Source organism: Myxine glutinosa, chromosome 10 (genome assembly GCF_964187855.1).
Source record: "Myxine glutinosa chromosome 10, kmMyxGlut1.1, whole genome shotgun sequence".
Taxonomy (NCBI): Eukaryota; Metazoa; Chordata; class Myxini; order Myxiniformes; family Myxinidae; genus Myxine; species Myxine glutinosa.
The window spans coordinates 7,581,246-7,599,538 of record NC_136270.1 but is presented as its reverse complement, the minus strand read 5'-3'; the positions used below and the strand labels follow the sequence as shown (position 1 = coordinate 7,599,538).

General features: G+C 44.1%; 1 protein-coding gene across 4 annotated transcripts in view; it reads right to left on the bottom strand.

Annotated features, from left to right (window-relative positions):
* NSUN2 (NOP2/Sun RNA methyltransferase 2) overlaps positions 1–18,293 on the bottom strand; it is a 122,910-nt gene that overhangs the window by 48,090 nt on the left and 56,527 nt on the right. For all 4 annotated transcript variants that reach the window (XM_068127081.2, XM_068127082.2, XM_068127083.2 and 1 more), the window contains 4 exons: positions 7,348–7,419; positions 7,172–7,256; positions 6,591–6,792; positions 201–275 (listed from right to left, as the gene is read on the bottom strand). In XM_068127081.2, the coding sequence (XP_067983182.2) occupies positions 201–275; positions 6,591–6,792; positions 7,172–7,256; positions 7,348–7,419 (434 nt within the window). The remainder of the gene's footprint in view (positions 1–200; positions 276–6,590; positions 6,793–7,171; positions 7,257–7,347; positions 7,420–18,293) is intronic.

Genomic DNA, 18,293 nt, shown 5'->3' with positions numbered 1-18,293 from the left:
GGTTGAAATCCCTTCAGTAATTCACACGTTATCATGGTAACAAAAAACTGATAATGGATGGATGGATAACAACATCAAAAATATCAAAATGCTTCTGGCCTGCAGCTGCGGAGGAATAACAATCGATTCCACTTTTTTCAGTCAAGGATTTATGAAAAACCACGTTGATCTTTTCATAAATATTTTCATCGTTTGCTCACCGATGCAGGTTCAGGGCATTGTCAACATTCCATTTCATCCACACAGCAGGGTTCTTGCGTAAAGTCCCGTCACCACTGCACAGAGGTTAGGGAGAACACATCAACATCATTATCTTCGCAGCCGAAGGCCGTCATTCGCATGTGACGAACTAAAAACATGGGAACGTGAATTTGTTTAAAGTGTTGCAGTTGCTGCGTAGAAAACAACGCTCTTGATCTGTAACAAACACTGCAACCTGGTGTCAAAGGATATCCAGGAAGATCAGACGACATGCTACCTGCAGTTTTAGGTAAGAATTTGTAATTTGTTCAGGTTCTCGGCAATAACCCGGTTACTACTCAGCCCAGAAGACACGTGGCAGCTATAATGTCCACAAACAACCAGTGATGGCAGATGGGTCTCCTCTGGCTTAATGTCCTTCTGACTGACCCACAAGTCAAAGAGATGAATGGCCCTGCCCACAAAACACTAGGGTGGTGGTTCGTAGCTAGGCCAAGAGTTAAACTCAGGCTAAGTAGTTCAAAGCTATCCTACCCAACAACAACAACATGCATTTTAAGGCCATTTTCCCTGCATAGAGCGGGGGTTAGCCTTGCGGTCCCCATGACAATCTTCCCCATTTTGCCCTATTTTCTGCATCTCTCCTTGTTAACCCCCTTGCCCACATTTCTTCTTCCACCATCTTTAGCCAAGTCTTTCTCTGTCTTCCCCGTCCTCTACTTCCTTCTACATTAATTTCCATCACTCTTCTCAACCAGTCACTTTCATCCTTCCTCAACAAATGACCAAGCCATCTCAACCTGTTCCTCTTCACAGCATCAATCACAGGCAATATTCCCATCATCTTTCGCAATTCATCATTTGTCTTCCTCTCTCTCAACGATACTCCGCACATCCATCGAACCATTCGCATTTCCACCCTTTCCAGCCTTCGTTGCTGCTCTACGTTCATTACCCATGTCTCGCTCCCATAAATCATAACACTTCTCACACATGCAGCATACACCTTTCCCTTCAGCTTCAGCGACACTCCCCTCCTCATCAGCACGCCACTCAGTTCCCGAAACTTCTTCCATGCACATCTCACTCGAGCAACCGTTGCCGAGTCTGATCCACCTTCTCCATTCAGCATGTCTCCGAGGTAGCAAAATGTTTTCACACCTTCCAGCTTCACGCCGTCTCCAAGATCCAACTCAAAATTTCCTCCATCTGCAGCTCCCTCTGTGCACACCTTACATTTGAATGTAGCTGCCACACTGGTAAATGACCCTCTCAGACCACTACATTTTTGATGAACCCACTCAGCGCACATTGTACATTGAATGGAGTTCACTCTGACACCCTTCCTGCACACAGCACACCGCCACTTCCCAGTTCTTTCCACCTCACCACATGCTTTACCACTTGCCATCACCTTCGTCTTTCTAGTATTCACCTTCAGACCTTTTGTCTCCATACATTCCTTCCACTTGTTCATCTTTTCCTTAAGTCCATCCATACTTTCCGCAATCAACACCAGATCATCTGCATACAACAACTCCCACGGTAAACCCTCCTTTACGTTCTGAGCCAGCACCTCCATCACAGCTACAAATAGTAGTGGAATTCGTACCGACTCCTGATGCACTCCCACCTTCACCTCAAACTCACCACTGTTCCCGTCCTTCGTCCTTACAGCTGTGCGCGCTCTTTTGTACATTGCCATCACTACTCTGATCAACCATTCCTCCACTCCTAACTTCCTCAATGCCCATGTCAATACTTTGCGTGGAACCCTATCGAATGCTTTCTCCAGATCAACAAACCCAAAAAACAACTTCTTCCTCTTCTCCATGTACTTCTCCTGCAACTGCCTCACAATGAAAAGCGTGTTTGTCGTTCCTCTTCCTGGCATAAATCCAAACTGCATTTCGTCGATCTTCACTTTCTTCCTTATCCTCCTCTCCAACACCCTTTCCAATACCTTCATTCCATGCTCCAATAACTTTATCACTCGGTACAAGCCACACTCCAGAGGGTCACCTTTCCCCTTGTATAGAGGGACGAGGGTACTCAGTTCCCAATCCACTGGAATGCGGCCTTCTTTCACCACCAGATTACAGATCTCTGTGATTCTCTTCACACCCCAACTTCCTGCTGCCTTCAACATATCTCCCACAACTCCCGTCGGCCCTCCCGCTTTTCCACTCTTCATTGCTTTTATCGCTTCCTCAACGTCCTTCTCAGTTATCTTCTCTGCTGGTCCTAAAACTGGGTTACTCTCTATGTTGCCATCCCATTCATTCTCTGTATTCAACAGCATTTCCATATATCTTTTCCATCTTCCTTTAATTCCATCTGGGTCGACAACGATTTGTCCCACTTCATCCTTCAAGCAACTCACCCCCATCACATCACACCTCTCTTTCGCTATGTGCTTTGCAATCCTGAATACTGCTTTCTGACCCTCTTCCGAATCTAAGCGTTCTCCGAACATTTTCCTACATGCCTCCTGCGCCTTTGCTACCTTTTTCTTTGCAGCCTTCCTGGCTGCCTTATAACTTTCATGCTCTGCCGTTTCTGATCCCGTACCCTTCGCCTTCTGCCACTCCTTGAACTTCTTCCTCTTCTCGTCAATCCTCTTTCCAACTTCATCATCCCACCACCATGTTTCCGAGTGCCTCGGTGGTCCTTTTGTCCATCCACATACCTCACCAACGGCTCCCAACAGACTAGCTTTCATTGACATCCAACCACTTTCAAGCTCAACCACATCATCCTCTACCCTACTCAGCCTCTCTTTTAATGCCTCCCTTACTGTCACCTCTTTCAACCTCCACACCTTCATTCTCGGTTGGTACTTCACCCGCCGAGCTCTCCTCGCACCTTTCACCCTTATGTCGCAGACAACCAAGTGGTGCTGTGAAACAGCCTCCTCCACCAGGATCACCTTTGTGTCCCGGAGGTGCCCCCTATCTCGCCTACGCACCATCAGGTAGTCAACGGTTGTCGTCGACCCACCTGACGTGTATGTAACAAGCTTATTATCCTCTTTCTGGAACTGAGTATTACAAATCAACAAATCAGCTCCATCAGCAAACTCCAAAATCCTTTCACCTTCTCCATTTCTCACACCATATCCGTAACCCCCATGAACTCCCTCAAAACCATCCATACTCCTTCCCACATGTCCATTCAGGTCTCCTCCCACCACAACAACTTCCTCATCTTTCACGTTTTCCATCAGCTTCTCTATCGCACACCAGAACTTGTCCTTCTCTTCATCGCTTCGACCAACCTGCGGAGCATATCCCGAGATGACGTTCACCAAGAGCTTTCAAATCATCATTTTCACCATCATCAACCTATCACTCACTCTAGTCACACTCACCACACTGTCTACAAACTCCTCAGAAAACAGGACACCAACACCATTCACGCCCTCCGGGCACCCTTGCCACACAAACTTGTATTTCTGTCCCTGCCTACCCTTCACCATTCTCACACCACTTCCCTTCCATCTCGTCTCTTGCACACAACATATGTCCACTCTTCTTCTGACCAATACTTCCACCACTTCTCCTGATCTCCCTGTCATTGTCCCTACATTCCATGTCCCAAACCTCAGAAACCGATCTCCACTTCGGGCTGCACCCTGCCCATATGTAGTTGTAATTGTCATGGTTCTCTTTTTGAGGCAATGTTTTTATGGCCGGATGCCCTTCCTGACGCCAACCCTCTTAGTCGTCTCTTACGACACGCAGGGATACGGTGTACCTATTCTGACCAGGGTACACACTGGGAAACGTTTAAAACATGGAAATTCTGGGGCGGCGTCAGCATCACGGCGGTTTAAACATATTCCAACAATATCCAAACAGAACCATGAAAACCATGAAAAACAATCTGGGAAAAGTCTCCAAGCGAGAACGTGGATTTGAGAAAGAAGAAGCAGCGGCGGAAGAAAAACGAGATACAGGGGGCGGGGCACAAGTCGAGATGAGGAGGAGAGCGAACAAGCACGTGTCCGGGAGGAGAGAAAGAATCAATATAGAATTCTTTGTCTATCCGTTTGTCCTGTTTTTAAAAACACCGGACAAAGGGTAAAATGCCCGCGAGAGGCAGGGGAGAGAAAGGAAAATCAAAGAAACAAGCAAATACTGTGAAGGAAAGAACTTACACTCACAAAACACCGACGGGGGGAAGGGAGCCCGGAAAGACCAGGCCGCGCACGACGCGCGAATAAGAAACGACCAATCACACACAAATCCGCAACAACCACAAAACCAAAACTAAACAGAAACACACAACAACACATACACAACAAAACAACCAGCGGAAACCCGACAAAGACACGAATGGGAAAACACTCAAACTTCGATGCCGTGGAGAGCTCGAAGCAAGCCTCGTCGCCCGAGGGACCGGAAGTCTTTTTTTCTATCCTACCCAGCCCGGGGGAATACATAGCACTCGGTTAAAAGGCCATTACCCTTGGTTCTACATGCCGTGAAGCATTATTGTGACTAATCTTACGACTCAGCTAGAAAGTAGAATTTGACGTGAATGCATCAATGGATATACCTCCGCCCGTGTTAGGTGTGTTAGATGTCAACCCACTGTTACATTCAATCGCAATTAAAGGTCGAGAGAGATTGAGAGAGCCGTGAACAGAATTGCACAGGGATCGGACAACCATGACAATACACAACAGTGGTGAGTTGTGTGGGCTAAGGGTATATTTCAGCTTTCAGAGCAGATTCCGCTGTCTGGGTGCCTCTAGGACTTGAGGTGGGAATAAAGCAGGGGAAGGATTTGAGGTTTCTCCCCACTTTTCTATCTTCCCCTGCCCGACCAACCATCCTCTCCCTCCCCTTGGAGGATTAATAATGCCGACCGAGCTCCCTCCTCTCAGTACCACAGGAGCTCCACCTCCCTTTCCCTTTAAACCCATGCCAACCCCCCCCCCCCTCCCTTCCCCCCATACCACCTGTTTTAACCCTCTAAGCACCTGTGATCCATTAATCCCCCGACACTGTCTACACCGACGAGTTAATAAAATTGCTGGATTGACACCAAAGGTTAACAGGAAAGATGACAAAACCAAATCGACAAAACAAGAAGACTTAAATATTCCCTTATTGGGACCTGATTGACCCCTCCAAATTGCCGTTTCCATGGCAACTATGGTCTATTTGGATTTTGCAAGTACCATGCTTTGCACGACATCTTGTTTGTTTGTCTGTACATAATGTGCTAGCATAGGCCACAAATGCCACCTAGTGGTAGCCAGTAGTACACATTATCTTTATTTTAAACCGAGTTCCTCAATAGTATATACGGTACAATTAGAGTCCCAGTATGTCGATAAAGTATATGAATGAATGAATGAATGAATGAATGAATGAATGATCGTTTTAAGGCCATTTTCCCCACTAGAGCAGGGGTTAGCCTTGCGGGCCCCATGACAATCATGGTTCCCTGTTTGAGGCAATGTTTTTATGGCCGGATGCCCTTCCTGACGCCAACCCTTGGTTGCCTCTTCCGATGTGCAGGGATACGGTGTACCTATTCTAAACCGGGGTACACACCCGGATCATTCATCCCAGCAAGCTGGTACTCAATTTGCCGACCTCGGAAGGATGACAGGCTGAGTCAACCCCCCTGGTGTTAATTCAGCGATCGACCGGGATTCAAACCCAGGATCCTAGGATCCCAAGCCAGCACCCTAACCGCAAAGCCAACACCAGGCCAACACCAAAGCCAATGTCGATAAAGTATATATATGGTACAATTAGAATTCTAATTCCAGTATATAAAATATGTACTACAAAACAAGTCCGAGCGAGGGTCTGCAATCGTTGATTGCCCTTTCTAGTTGCTCGAGTTTTCCTCTCGGTTTGACCTTTTTTTTAATCCTGTAACGATTTGTAGCTATAAAGAAGTGGTTTAGGGGAAAGAAAATGTGATCGATAACATATTTGGCATAGAGGAAGGTAAGGAAGAACAGGATAATGAAACAGGATGATGGGAATCATGCCGGCATGCATTGGATACAAAGGGAACTGCAATGAACGTGAATGATTAAAAGCCGTGAGTTTATGTGCTGTAGCCAATTAGGTTTTGTCTGATTAGGGACATTTTAACTACAATTTTTCACTTCAGGCATACGCTACAATGATATGCACCCAGTTGATCACCAAAATAATAACAACCAGATTATAGTTTTTTAATGTCCTTTGTTCTTGTACAAAGAGACCAAGCGTCATGAAGGAACCTGCACACATGCAAGACAAGAAAGAACATTTTGGAGATAGATATCGGTGTGCCTTTACATTACATGGGCATCAAGAGACAATAAAAAAAAATCTGACTAAATCGCTGCCACAACATTGTGTGTAAGTGCTGTTAACCTGCAAGGGACGTCACAAAGAACCCGATCGAACACGAGGGAGGTCCGGCCTTTTTTCGACGTGGAAGATGGCATGTAAAGTCGAGGAAACTGGGCGCCGTTGTGGTTACACACTATTACATTCGGACTGCCCAGACGCTTTACCTGATGGACCAGGAGGTAACAGCGCTTGTTATCCTTGTCATTGGCCAACACAAAACCATCTGCTGGCCCAGGGGAGGAGGAAGGAGAAACAGGCATTCTTTTTAGGCAATGTTTCATATTGCTCGGCTGCAATTCGCACTCCCCCACAACTATCGCCTTAAAATTCAGGACATGCATATACTATTCTATTGGCTACTCAACGAGTCAATGGTTGTACTGGGGAACAAAAGAAAAGAGCATGGAAGAATGACAGGGATATGTTGCAATTTTTTTTTGAGGGAGGGGGGGGGGGGGGGGAGGGTTGTCCAGAATTCCCACTGCATTTGCTCATGTAATATGCAGATAGCTCACTTCTCTCTTGTATAAAAGTCATCAATTGAAAAAATGAAGACAGCTCAAGTTGCTTAACCATGATACACACCATTCAAAATATTTCACCTGGGAAAGGTGTGCTCACATCCGAGTGCAGCATATCAATTATTTGTGTAGTTTTGGACCCAGGAGCAGCACACAAATCCAGTACCTAGAAAATGCCAAGATCAAACATAAACAAAACGGCAAACAATATGATGTGGTTTTTGTACAATGTTTGAAAGTCACAATAGGTCATGTACCTTGTGATGAGGCTCCACTTCGAGCAGAAGCGGCGGAATCATGCTCACAGCTTCCTGTCGGCTTATGTTTCCCTGGCGAACGAGATGATAATGGCACCACCATTGAAGAAACACAACGCAGGCAAACGGAGGAAAAGGGTACTCAGCTGAATCACCCTACAAACGTATTCACCTTCCAAAATAGCAACATTAACAACCCATTTCTTATACAAGTGCCTTAAGTGCTAAAACATTGTTAAAGAATTAGATGTTTCCAATGCATTTTAGCATGGTACCCTGGGGTACTGTGTAATGCACACGTGCACAGGATATATGACATCCCATTATCTACCCCAACCCCAACCCCAACCCGAAAAAACAAAATTGAAACTCCATTTGCCTTCTGTGGCAAACATGCACTCCTTGATGCGCAAAGGTTCAATTTTTATCCGTCTAACACAATAATCCATTTCTCTCACCAGTGTTGTTACCTCCACCACGAAGGTGCATGAAGAAGACCGACGATGATTACGATGACGATTATGCTGTTTGTCTGTCTGTGAGTAGGATATCAAAAAGTTGTGGATGCATTTTGACGAAATTTGGTGGACAGGTTGGGTGTGTGACAAGAACCGATTCGATTTTGGTGAAGATAATTTTTAGTGATTCTTCATCATTGAGAGATGGGGGACAAAAACTATATGAATGAATGATCGTTTTAAGACCATTTATATATAGACAAAAACTATATATAGCATGATATTTCAAAAATAGCCCTGTCGAGACCGACGGTTATTTCCCCACAGATTCCGAGGAGATATTAAAATAAATAACCTGAATTTGAGGCAAAATCTCCCTTATAGTCTCTTTAAGGGGGAGGATCCAGATGGAGAGCACATCTCCATGAGACCTTCATGTTCTGATGTATCGTACCAAATTTGGTACACATCGGTCAGGTAGTTTGTGAGTTGAGGTTTTAGTCAAATGTTAATAAACATACATACATTATTTCAGACCCACTATGAGGTTAACTTGGGACCCAATCTATGAGGTAAGTTGTGATTTGTGAAATTTGCGATTTAATATTATTTCCTTCAATACTGCGTGGCAAATTTATCATTACAAAGTAAATACCCGTAATATTATTAGAAATATATTTATGCATCGAATCGGTATCGAATATCAAGTTCTGCCTGAATGATCCAATCGTTTTTCATTGAGTGTTCAACTTACTGCAGATGTCACACAATCTGTGTACACCAGCAAGAAGTGAAGGGGAAGGGCAAGGATAGCAGAAGTTAACTATACGTGCATACATTAAAAAATAAAAAATAAAATAATATTTTCACAGCCGTGCAATTATCACCTAATTTTTATCACCCCCAAAAAGATTGGGGGAAAAAAAACTTTTTAAAACCCCTACAAACCATCCACAAATAGCCTGGGTTGCTATAATCGTGGCATCAATAGAAAGGACAAAAAAAACTTTAAAAAAAACTTTCATTTTCCAGTACATCATCATCATGTAACATGCCATATACAGAGACAGTTTCTAGGCTACAATGCTGGGGGGGGGGGCGGGGGGCGGGGGAGCGGGGTGTTGCACACATTGATGAATCACCATCATTTTCTAATTTATGTAATTTTCTAAGTGGCTACAAAATAATAAATTCACCAAAAAGCAGCTCATCGTGGATTTGGCCTGCTTTTCGTTCCAATCTGAACCCAAGCCTCGCATGATTACAGGATTCAAAATGCCACATACTGCGTTTATATACCCATTTTCCACTAATCCCCCTGTGTTTCAAATAAAACTACTGTACACTAATGTATCATAATGTTTTGATTGCACTACTTTTAATGATGTCCTTGTCCTGCATTGGCACGTGTACAACCCTTGAATCAGCATTTTTATTTTTTTTAAAGACACCGTTTGAATGACACCCGCTCCCCCACACCCTCCCTCCCCCCCACCCGTAACCTCCCCAATAATGTACGGCTCCCAATGTGTGACAACAGAAACACCGGGCCCAGGACATTTCAGACATCATATGGAAAAGTTGGTTATGTTGTTGAGTTTTCTTTTGAAGGTGGCATTAAAGGCTCATGCTGGTTGCTTGTACGAAAGAACACCCCCCCCCCCCCTCCCCCCCACATCAACGGTGATATGTCATTCACACTTATCAGTTTCCTCTGCATAGGGGTTTACAATTAATACGACTAAATGTAGTCACTCCATTTTCAACTGCACCACAACCTACTTTAGAAACACAGGCTGGGGGAAGGTGTTGTTCAAGGGGAAAAAAAAAGTCCGTTAGATTTAAAAGCTTGCACTTACCACCATAGGGGAATTCCATTTTTAATACAATCTCAACAGAGATGGGATGATGTCAAAAATAGCACCTATGCACTAGAAAATGCCAACTTGATAAAAGCTGTGGAATATCGTTAACACCTTGTGCTACAAGCGTGAATAAACGTGAGGAGAGAATGAAAAGATAATAATGTGGTGATAAGGGAAGAACAAGGCAGCACAAGCTGAATAAACTTATCTGCTTTACCACTTAATTGTGGTGCTGGAAAATAAACCAGGTGGTAAAGGAAGGTCAAAGGATTAATATTTTGTGTGTCCTGGACCAATATTGCAATTCTTAAAACAATGGCAGAGTGGTGAGCAATATTAAAACAGTGGTACAAATATAAACAGTAGCCAAATCCAAATAGTGGTGGGTGCGCGTCAGCATGCATATCAATATTTGGTCCATTTTTACGCAGTACACACGACACCTAAATACAATAGTACCCAGAGGGGACCTTGTATGTTACGGGCTGGTTGCAATAACCCGGAGCTCTCCTTTGCTCATATGACCAGATCCCAAAGAAAAAACACTACTTTCTAAATATTTGAGCAAAACCTCAAGCAAGCACCTTATCGCAATAAAAACACCTATAAAAAAAACAACACACAACTGAAATTAGCGTAAATTAGTAATTAAGTACTCCGACGACATTCAAATGGAATTTGGCCAAGATAAATGTGCTAAGTGCACATTTGTACAGAGCAAGCCACCAAAAACAGACACCATAACAAAGTCCAACTAGGTACAACAATACAGGATCGAGACAATGAAGCATTACACAAATACCATGGAGTAGAAGAGGGCCACCAAATCCGTCACAAACAAATGCACAAAACAATTGCCAAAGAATACCTGCGTACAACGATGCTGATCATGAAAACATACACTACATGGCCAAAAGTATGTGGACACCCTTCTGATTAGTGGATTCAGCTGTTTCAGTCACACCCATTGCTGACGGGTATACATAATCAAGCACACAGCCATGCAATCTCCATAGACAAACATTGGCAGTAGAATGGGCCATACTGAAGAGTTCAGTGACTTTCAACATGGTACATTGGTACAGTCATTGGAAGCCACCTTTCCAACAAGTCAGTTCATCAAATTTCTGCCCTTCTGCAATGCTAGAGCTGCCCCGGTCAACTGCAAGTGCTGTTATTGTGAAGTGGAAACGTCCAGGAGAAACAACAGCTCAACTGCGAAACAACAGCTCAACTTGTGTGGTAGGCCACACAAGCTCACAGAACGGGACCGCCGAGTGCTGAAGTGCGTAAAAATAGTCCATCCTTTGTTGCAACACTCACTACCGAGTTCCAAACTCCCTCTGGAAGCAATGTCAGCACAACAACTGTTCGTCGGGAGCTTCATGAAATGGGTTTCAATGGCCGAGCAGAAAACACAAGGCTAAGATCACCATGCGCAATGCCAAACGTCGGCTGGAGTGGTGTAAAGCTCACCACCATTGGACTCTGGAGCAGTGGAAACACGTTCTCTGGAGTGATGAATCGTGCTTCACCATCTGGCATTCCGACAGACGAATCAGGGTTTGGCGGATGCCAGGAGAACGCTATTGCCCGAATGCATAATGCCAACTGTAAAGTTTGGTGGAGGAGGAATAATGGTCTGGGGCTGTTTTTCATGGTTCCGGCTAGGCCCCTTGGTTCCAGTGAAGGGAAATCTTAATGCCACAGCATATAATGACATGCTAAACGATTGTGTGCTTCCAACTTTGTGGCAGCAGTTTGGGGAAGGCACTTTCCCGTTTCAGCATGACAATGCCATCGTGCATAAAGCGAAGTCCATACAGAAATGGTTTGTCGAGATCGGTGTGGAAGAACATGACTGGCCTGCACAGAGCCCTGGCCTCAACCACATCGAACACCTTTGGGATGAATTGGAACACTGACTGCGAGCCAGGCCTAATCGTCCAACATCAGTCACTAATGCTCTTGTGGCTGAATGGAAGCAAATCCCCGCAGCAATGTTCCAACATCGAGTGGAAAGCCTTCTCAGAAGAGTGGAGGCTGTTCTACCAGCAAAGGGGGGGGCCAACTTCATATTAATGCCCATGATTTTGGAATGAGATGTTCGACAAGCACATGCAGTCATGATGTTCGGGTGTCCACATACTTTTGGCCATGTCGTGTACCTTCCTCCAAGGAACAAAATCAAAGCCATGAACCAACTCGAAGTACCAGTTTTTAAATACAGCTACAGATTAATAAACTGCCCACAAAAGGAAATCAACAAGCTAGATATCAAAACAAGGAAACTTCTCACCATCCATAAAATGTTCTACAAAAATCAGTGCATCCTGAGAATGTACCGGCTGAAACAAGGAGCAGATAGTGGCCTGATGGAAATCAACCAAGTGCATAGAATGACAACAGTAGGATTGGCTAAATATGTGAAAAGTGCAACAGACAACCAAATCCAACTGGTGCACATACAAACATGAACACAGCAAAAAAGAAAAGGCATCCCAACCCACCGAGCAAAAAAAAATCAATCCAAAGACAGGTCCGAATAGACAATGTCACTCATGAAACTAAAACAGCAACAAATACAGCCCCAACAATCGCAAAAAAAGACAAAATAAAAATGTAAAGTGAAATAGCAACAGATATACACCAACAACTGGGAGAATGACAAAAGGACAGGGTGGTATAAAAAAGAAAAAGAAAAAAAAAAGTTGGACAGATTCGGCATAGACAAAAAAGGCTCATTAGAATGGCTAAGAGGAGTTCAGTTCAACTGGGATGGAGAACTAATCGTTATAAATGCCCAAGACCAAGGACATTACACAAATGGCTCATGAAAATGGCAGGACTCAAACAGTTATGTTAAAATGACAATGTTAAAAGTTGTTAAAAGTAAAAGTTAAATGGATGTTAAAAGACACATCAGAACAGCTGCACACGCGAAGGCACAACAAACTATGTCGAGTAATCTACTGGCACATCTGCAAAAACTTCAATATCCCAGTTCCAGAAATCTCATGGAAATATGAACCAAAATAAATAATTGAAAACAAGGAAGTGACGCTCACATACGACCTGATGATCCCATCGAGTGCAAATATTGTAAGCAAAGCATTGCGACCAGATATTGTACTTGGGAACAAAACAAAACAAAACAAAAAAACGACAGCATTGCTAATTGAGGTGTCGGTACCCAGTGATTTTGGCCAACACGACGCAGAAATCAAGAAAATGACCAATTGAAATACCAAAATCTCAAAAATCAAGTGAAAAGATCTTGAAATCGGTTGGAGCAATGGTTCCTAATAAGTTTTAGTGAATGAGTCATCATCAAAGATGAATCCTCGTTAGTACACTGTTTGGGCTTTCCTGGTGGACGAAGTATAGTCTCATTCAACAATCCTTCGCTAAAAGTGGATAGTGTGGGTGGCACATTTGATGACATCTCAATAACCTTCAAAATAAATAACCTCATCTAAATAACCCCATCTTGATTGGTCACCCAACATTTTTTTTTCTTTGTGTACAGACTCGAGGCTCGTGAAGGAGCAAGAACATTGAACGGATCAGGACACACAGAACAAAATAAACAGTAGAGAGATGTGGGGAAACATCAACAGCAGAGTTGAAGAAAAATTGAGGGAGACTTAGACAAATAATGGGTGTCATGAGGAATGAGGAGAAGACGATACATAGGGTGGACAAGATTGATATAGAAGCAAAACCTGTTTATCTATATTGTGACATGGAAGTGGGGAGGGGGGGTGCGGGGGGGTCCATAGTTGGACTGTGTAAGTGTAGTATGGTCCGTGTGTTTCAAGTAGCTGTCAGATTGACATGTAACAGGGACCTGTCAGGTAAAGGTGTTTGTTACACGTGACGCTGAGGAGGCAGAGTATGTAATTTATAGACAGGATATATGTTAATATGTGGGCGTGAACATGTCATGTGGTCATTGAGACAGGTAGGCGAGAACTTCTCATGAGAGACTGAGAACTACTCATCTGTTTGGCCATCACAATCTGTCTGGCCAGTGTGTGTCTGGCCATCCTGGAATTGTTTTTTATAGGCGCCGTCCCCGTGGGCCGGATGGCCAGAGCAGTGGACTCCACCCAGGAGGGGGTGTGGGGGGGACGAGAGAGACGAGGCCTCATTGTAGAGAGCAGATCGCAAAAGTCTTTTGTGGAAGGACAGGAAGAACTGTTCAGAATTTTGGAGTGGACCAGGTGTGGCTTTGACTATTGGATTGACCCAAACTGGGTTCACCCTACCCTGTGTTGGTGAAGCGTGGTGGAAAAGGACAAAGGGGTCACAAGGCCTGGTGGAGGAGGTGCATCATTGCTGGATACCACACCAAACAGCATCTTCATCGTGCTCGTTTTGGCTTCGAAGAGATATCGTCTCACACCTGGATCCCGAAGCAATCTATTTTGAGCCTGGCATTCACCCCACGCAACAGATAAGGTAAGTCTTGCCTACAATTGTTTTGTTGCATTAGTGTGATCTGTTGCACCTAGTGGGTGAAGAATTGTATTATTTTCAGCGAGCAAAATTACCTGGCCTTGCCGGGTAACAATGAGTCGCTTCCTGACGGGAATATGAAGGGGGGGGGGGGGGGGGAAGACGAGGCGGGAGGTAAGAGAGGAGGGAGGGGGAGGGGAGACAAGGGGAAGGGTAGGGAAGGGGAAGGGGAGGGGAGAGATGAAAGGGGGAGGCGGAGCGAGGGGAGGCTTAGTATATATATATATATATTATATTTGGACATTATTTACTCTACAGCATCCAATCCTCATATCCGAATTCAGATTTTGATGATACGCTTCAATTATGTAATGATAGTCCATCGTGTTTCCAAGGCAAGGCACGTATGAATAGGCCGAAACAAAATGGCGGCTCAATAACCCAGTGAGTGGCAGTGGGCTGACCAAGATGGTGGGCCGCCATGTTGGTAAAGCTTTTTCGGGGGTTTTTTTTTTTTCCTCCTTATGAGCACCTCGTTAATCATCTTCAACAAGCGTTACGCCTAGGTCCCCCCTCGGGGAAGTGATGTGAGTCGACAAAGTGGAAGACGCAGCAAACATGCTATGATATATTTCGCTCACAAGGTTCAGACATACATGGAGGTGGCCATCTTGGATTTTGACGTGGCGACCCAATTTTCAATAGCGTTCTTCCTTATGCCTAGATACACCCACACACCAGATTAGAAGTTGGTAATTCGCTTATTTTTCAAGATATTTCGCTCACAAGGTTCAGACATATATATGGTGGCGGCCATCTTGGATTTTGACGTGGTGACCTAATTTTCAATAGCGTTCTTCCTTATGCCTAGATACACCCACTAGGCTGGGCCAAATCGGAGGTGATTTTCCTAATTCAATGTAATTTACCTAAAAGTTGTGAGTGAGTATAAGGAACAAAATCATGAAAAAAAAATTCAAAAATATTGACGTTTTACGGTCAGACAGCCCGTTACCATAGCAACAGTTACAGACGACTCAAAAAAATGCCTAAATTGACGATTTCTCAAGCTGTGTTTGACCCCCAGAGTTGATTCTGGTACCAAAAGATGCAGAATTGAAAGCCAAGGATGATTGGATAGCTTAACAATGTCTATGACACAATTCAATACCACTTTTATCCAAAAAACTGATTTTTGTCTGAAATTTCAAGCATATTTATGGAAAAAAATTGAAAATTTTGCTTTTTAATCATAGGATAACCATTAATCAGATTAAATTTACTTTAAATTGTCTTTTACAACCTTGTATTGTCCAGTTTTTATAACTGTTATAACGTTGTTTCAATTTGGCCATCTTCATTTCAATAAAAAAAAGTTAACAAAAGCAGCTTACAATCATTAATTTTAATGCCTGCTTTCGGTTGTTACTGTAACCATTCATCAGGGCGTTCAAGGCGCTCTTGCACACATCAAGGATAGGCGCTATTGTCTTCGATACAACGACAGTGAACTCTGGGGTCAAGAGTGGAGTCGTAGTAAGACTGGAGACTGAGTTTGGCAGGAGTCTTCTGCAACTGGCGTGTCGGCACCACATCCACGAATTGGTTGGAGGGGCGTCTTGCTCAATAGTGTATGGCCCCACCACAGGACCTAATGAACAGCTGTTCAAGCGACTGCTCAACACTTGGAGTGAATTGGACCAGGGCAACTACACATTGGTCGAGGTGTCTGCTCAACAGAGAGAGCTGGCTGGCCATGTACATGCCACCATCACCTTCCTTCAGACGTGGATGGACAATAGCACAAAGGAGACTCTTCGACACGACTACCTGGAGCTGGCACACCTCACACTGCTGTTTCTTGGAGGGACTGTCCCTGATGGTATGAGGACCATCACTATCAAAGCTCCTGGGGCATTCCACCACGCCCGTTGGATGAGCAAGACTTTATACACTATAAAGGTGGCACTCTTCCGTTGGCAGCTGGGAGATATCTACACACCCGAAGAGCTGGAAGACATAACCAGTCTCGCTGCATTCATGTCAGTCTTCTACACTAAAGCGTGGTTGACATGTACCAGTGCTGCAGATGCACCATCTAACGACATGTACCAGTGCTGCAGATGCACCATCTAACGACATGTACCTGATGAAGAACCTCCTCAAGGCTGAGGCCAGTATCGCAAAGAATCCAACAAAGTGGCCTGCCAAATTTCTGTCCTTTGTGACTGTGGCCCGAGAGAAGCTACAAAACCATTTGTGGTACCTCTCAGAGAGATTGGTCTCTTTGGCACTCTTCTCGGACAGAACGTCATCTGACAAGCAGACTATGAGAAGGGCTATGCTCAGGTACCATGGGACTGCACATATCATGATACAGGAGATGCCAGCCTCACAGCAATTGGGGAGTAAAGCCCTCAAAGACTTTGTTGGTTACGACTCTTGGAGCATGTTTGAACTCTTGGGTATTGACTCCAGTTTTGTCAAGCTCCCCGTTGCACAGTGGCCCACCTCAGACAGCTATCGTCATGGCAAGGAAGTTGTGGCCAAACTCCCAGTTGTCAATGACGCAGCAGAGCGGACACTTGGACTCGCCACAGATTTGAACACTAACAAGGCCCCCAAATCTGAGGCGCAGCTCCAGGCTCTATACAGGGTTGTGAAGGGCGTCAGGGAGAAGCTGCATGGACTGGCAACATCCACTGAGGTTGTGACTAAGAAGTCATTGGCCTCCATTGATTACAATTGGGACTAGGTTTTTTATTTTGTTATCAATGTTCAATGTCAGACCTTAAATTTGAGACAAAAAAGCTTAATCAATGACAAAAGTTAATTTAAAGTACATTTAATTTGACTATAGCTCTGATTAATGATTATCCTATGATTAAAAAGCAAAATTTTCATTTTTTTTTTCAAACAAATGCCTTAAATTTGAGATAAAAATGAGTTTTTGGGATAAAAGTTGTATTGAATTGTGTCACAGACATTGTTAAGCTATCCAATCATCCTTGGCTTTCAATTCTGAATCTTTTGGTACCAGAATCAACTCTGGGGGTCACACACAGCCTGAGAAATCATCGATTTTAAGAATTTTTTGAGTCGTCTGTAACGGTTGCTATGGTAACGGGCTGTTTTACCGTAAGACGTCAATATTTTTGAACAAAAATTTCATGGTTTTGTTTCTGTTACCCAGCCACAACTTTTAGGTAAATTACAACCTTGTAGTATGAAAAATTGAGAATCACCCCTGATTTGGCCCAGCCTAACACCCACACACCAGATTAGAAGTTGGTACTTCGCTTATTTTTCCAGATATTCTGCTCAAGGTTCAGACGTACATGGCGGCGGCCATCTTGGATTTTGACGTGGCGACCCAATTTTCAATAGGGTTCTTCCTGTTGCCTAGATACACCCACACACCAGATTAGAAGTTGGTACTTCACTTATTTTTCAAGATATCCCGCTCACAAGGTTCAGACATACATGGCGGTGGCCATCTTGGATTTTGATGTGGCGACCCAATTTTCAATAGGGGTCTTCCTTATGCCGAGATACACCCACACCCCAGATTGGAAGTTGGTACTTCGCTTATTTTTCAAGATATTCCGCTCACAAGGTTCAGACATACATGGCATCAGACATACATGGCGGCGGCCATCTTGGATTTTGACGTGGGTTGCACCCACACACCAAATTCGAATGCGGTCCTTCGCTTACGCACGCACGCACACCCGCATGCACAGACGGACGGACAGACAAACCATAGTCCCCCTTTCGCTCCGCGGTGCGACGAGGGACAAAAAGGGTGTTATAACACACCCAAATAACCAGTTTTCATCCTTGCAATTTGTTGGAGGTCCAGGTGTATGCATGCAAAGTTTGGAGCCGCTAGGTTTCATGGTTTTGGAGTTATGGAGGAGACAGACGGATGGACAGACGGACAGTCGGACACTGCCTTTTATTATTATGGATCATTGTACTCGTATATTCAAGTTTGAACATTCCCATTTACCTCTGTGTCCAATTGACTCGCGTGGTTCGTTACATTTTTGTTTATAGCATTTTGTTACCCCTTTCCATGTTTATTTTACAAATAAATCCTTTAAAAGGTAAGAAAACATGTTTCAGCTATCTGCTTCTGTGTCATTATTTCGGCCCAATT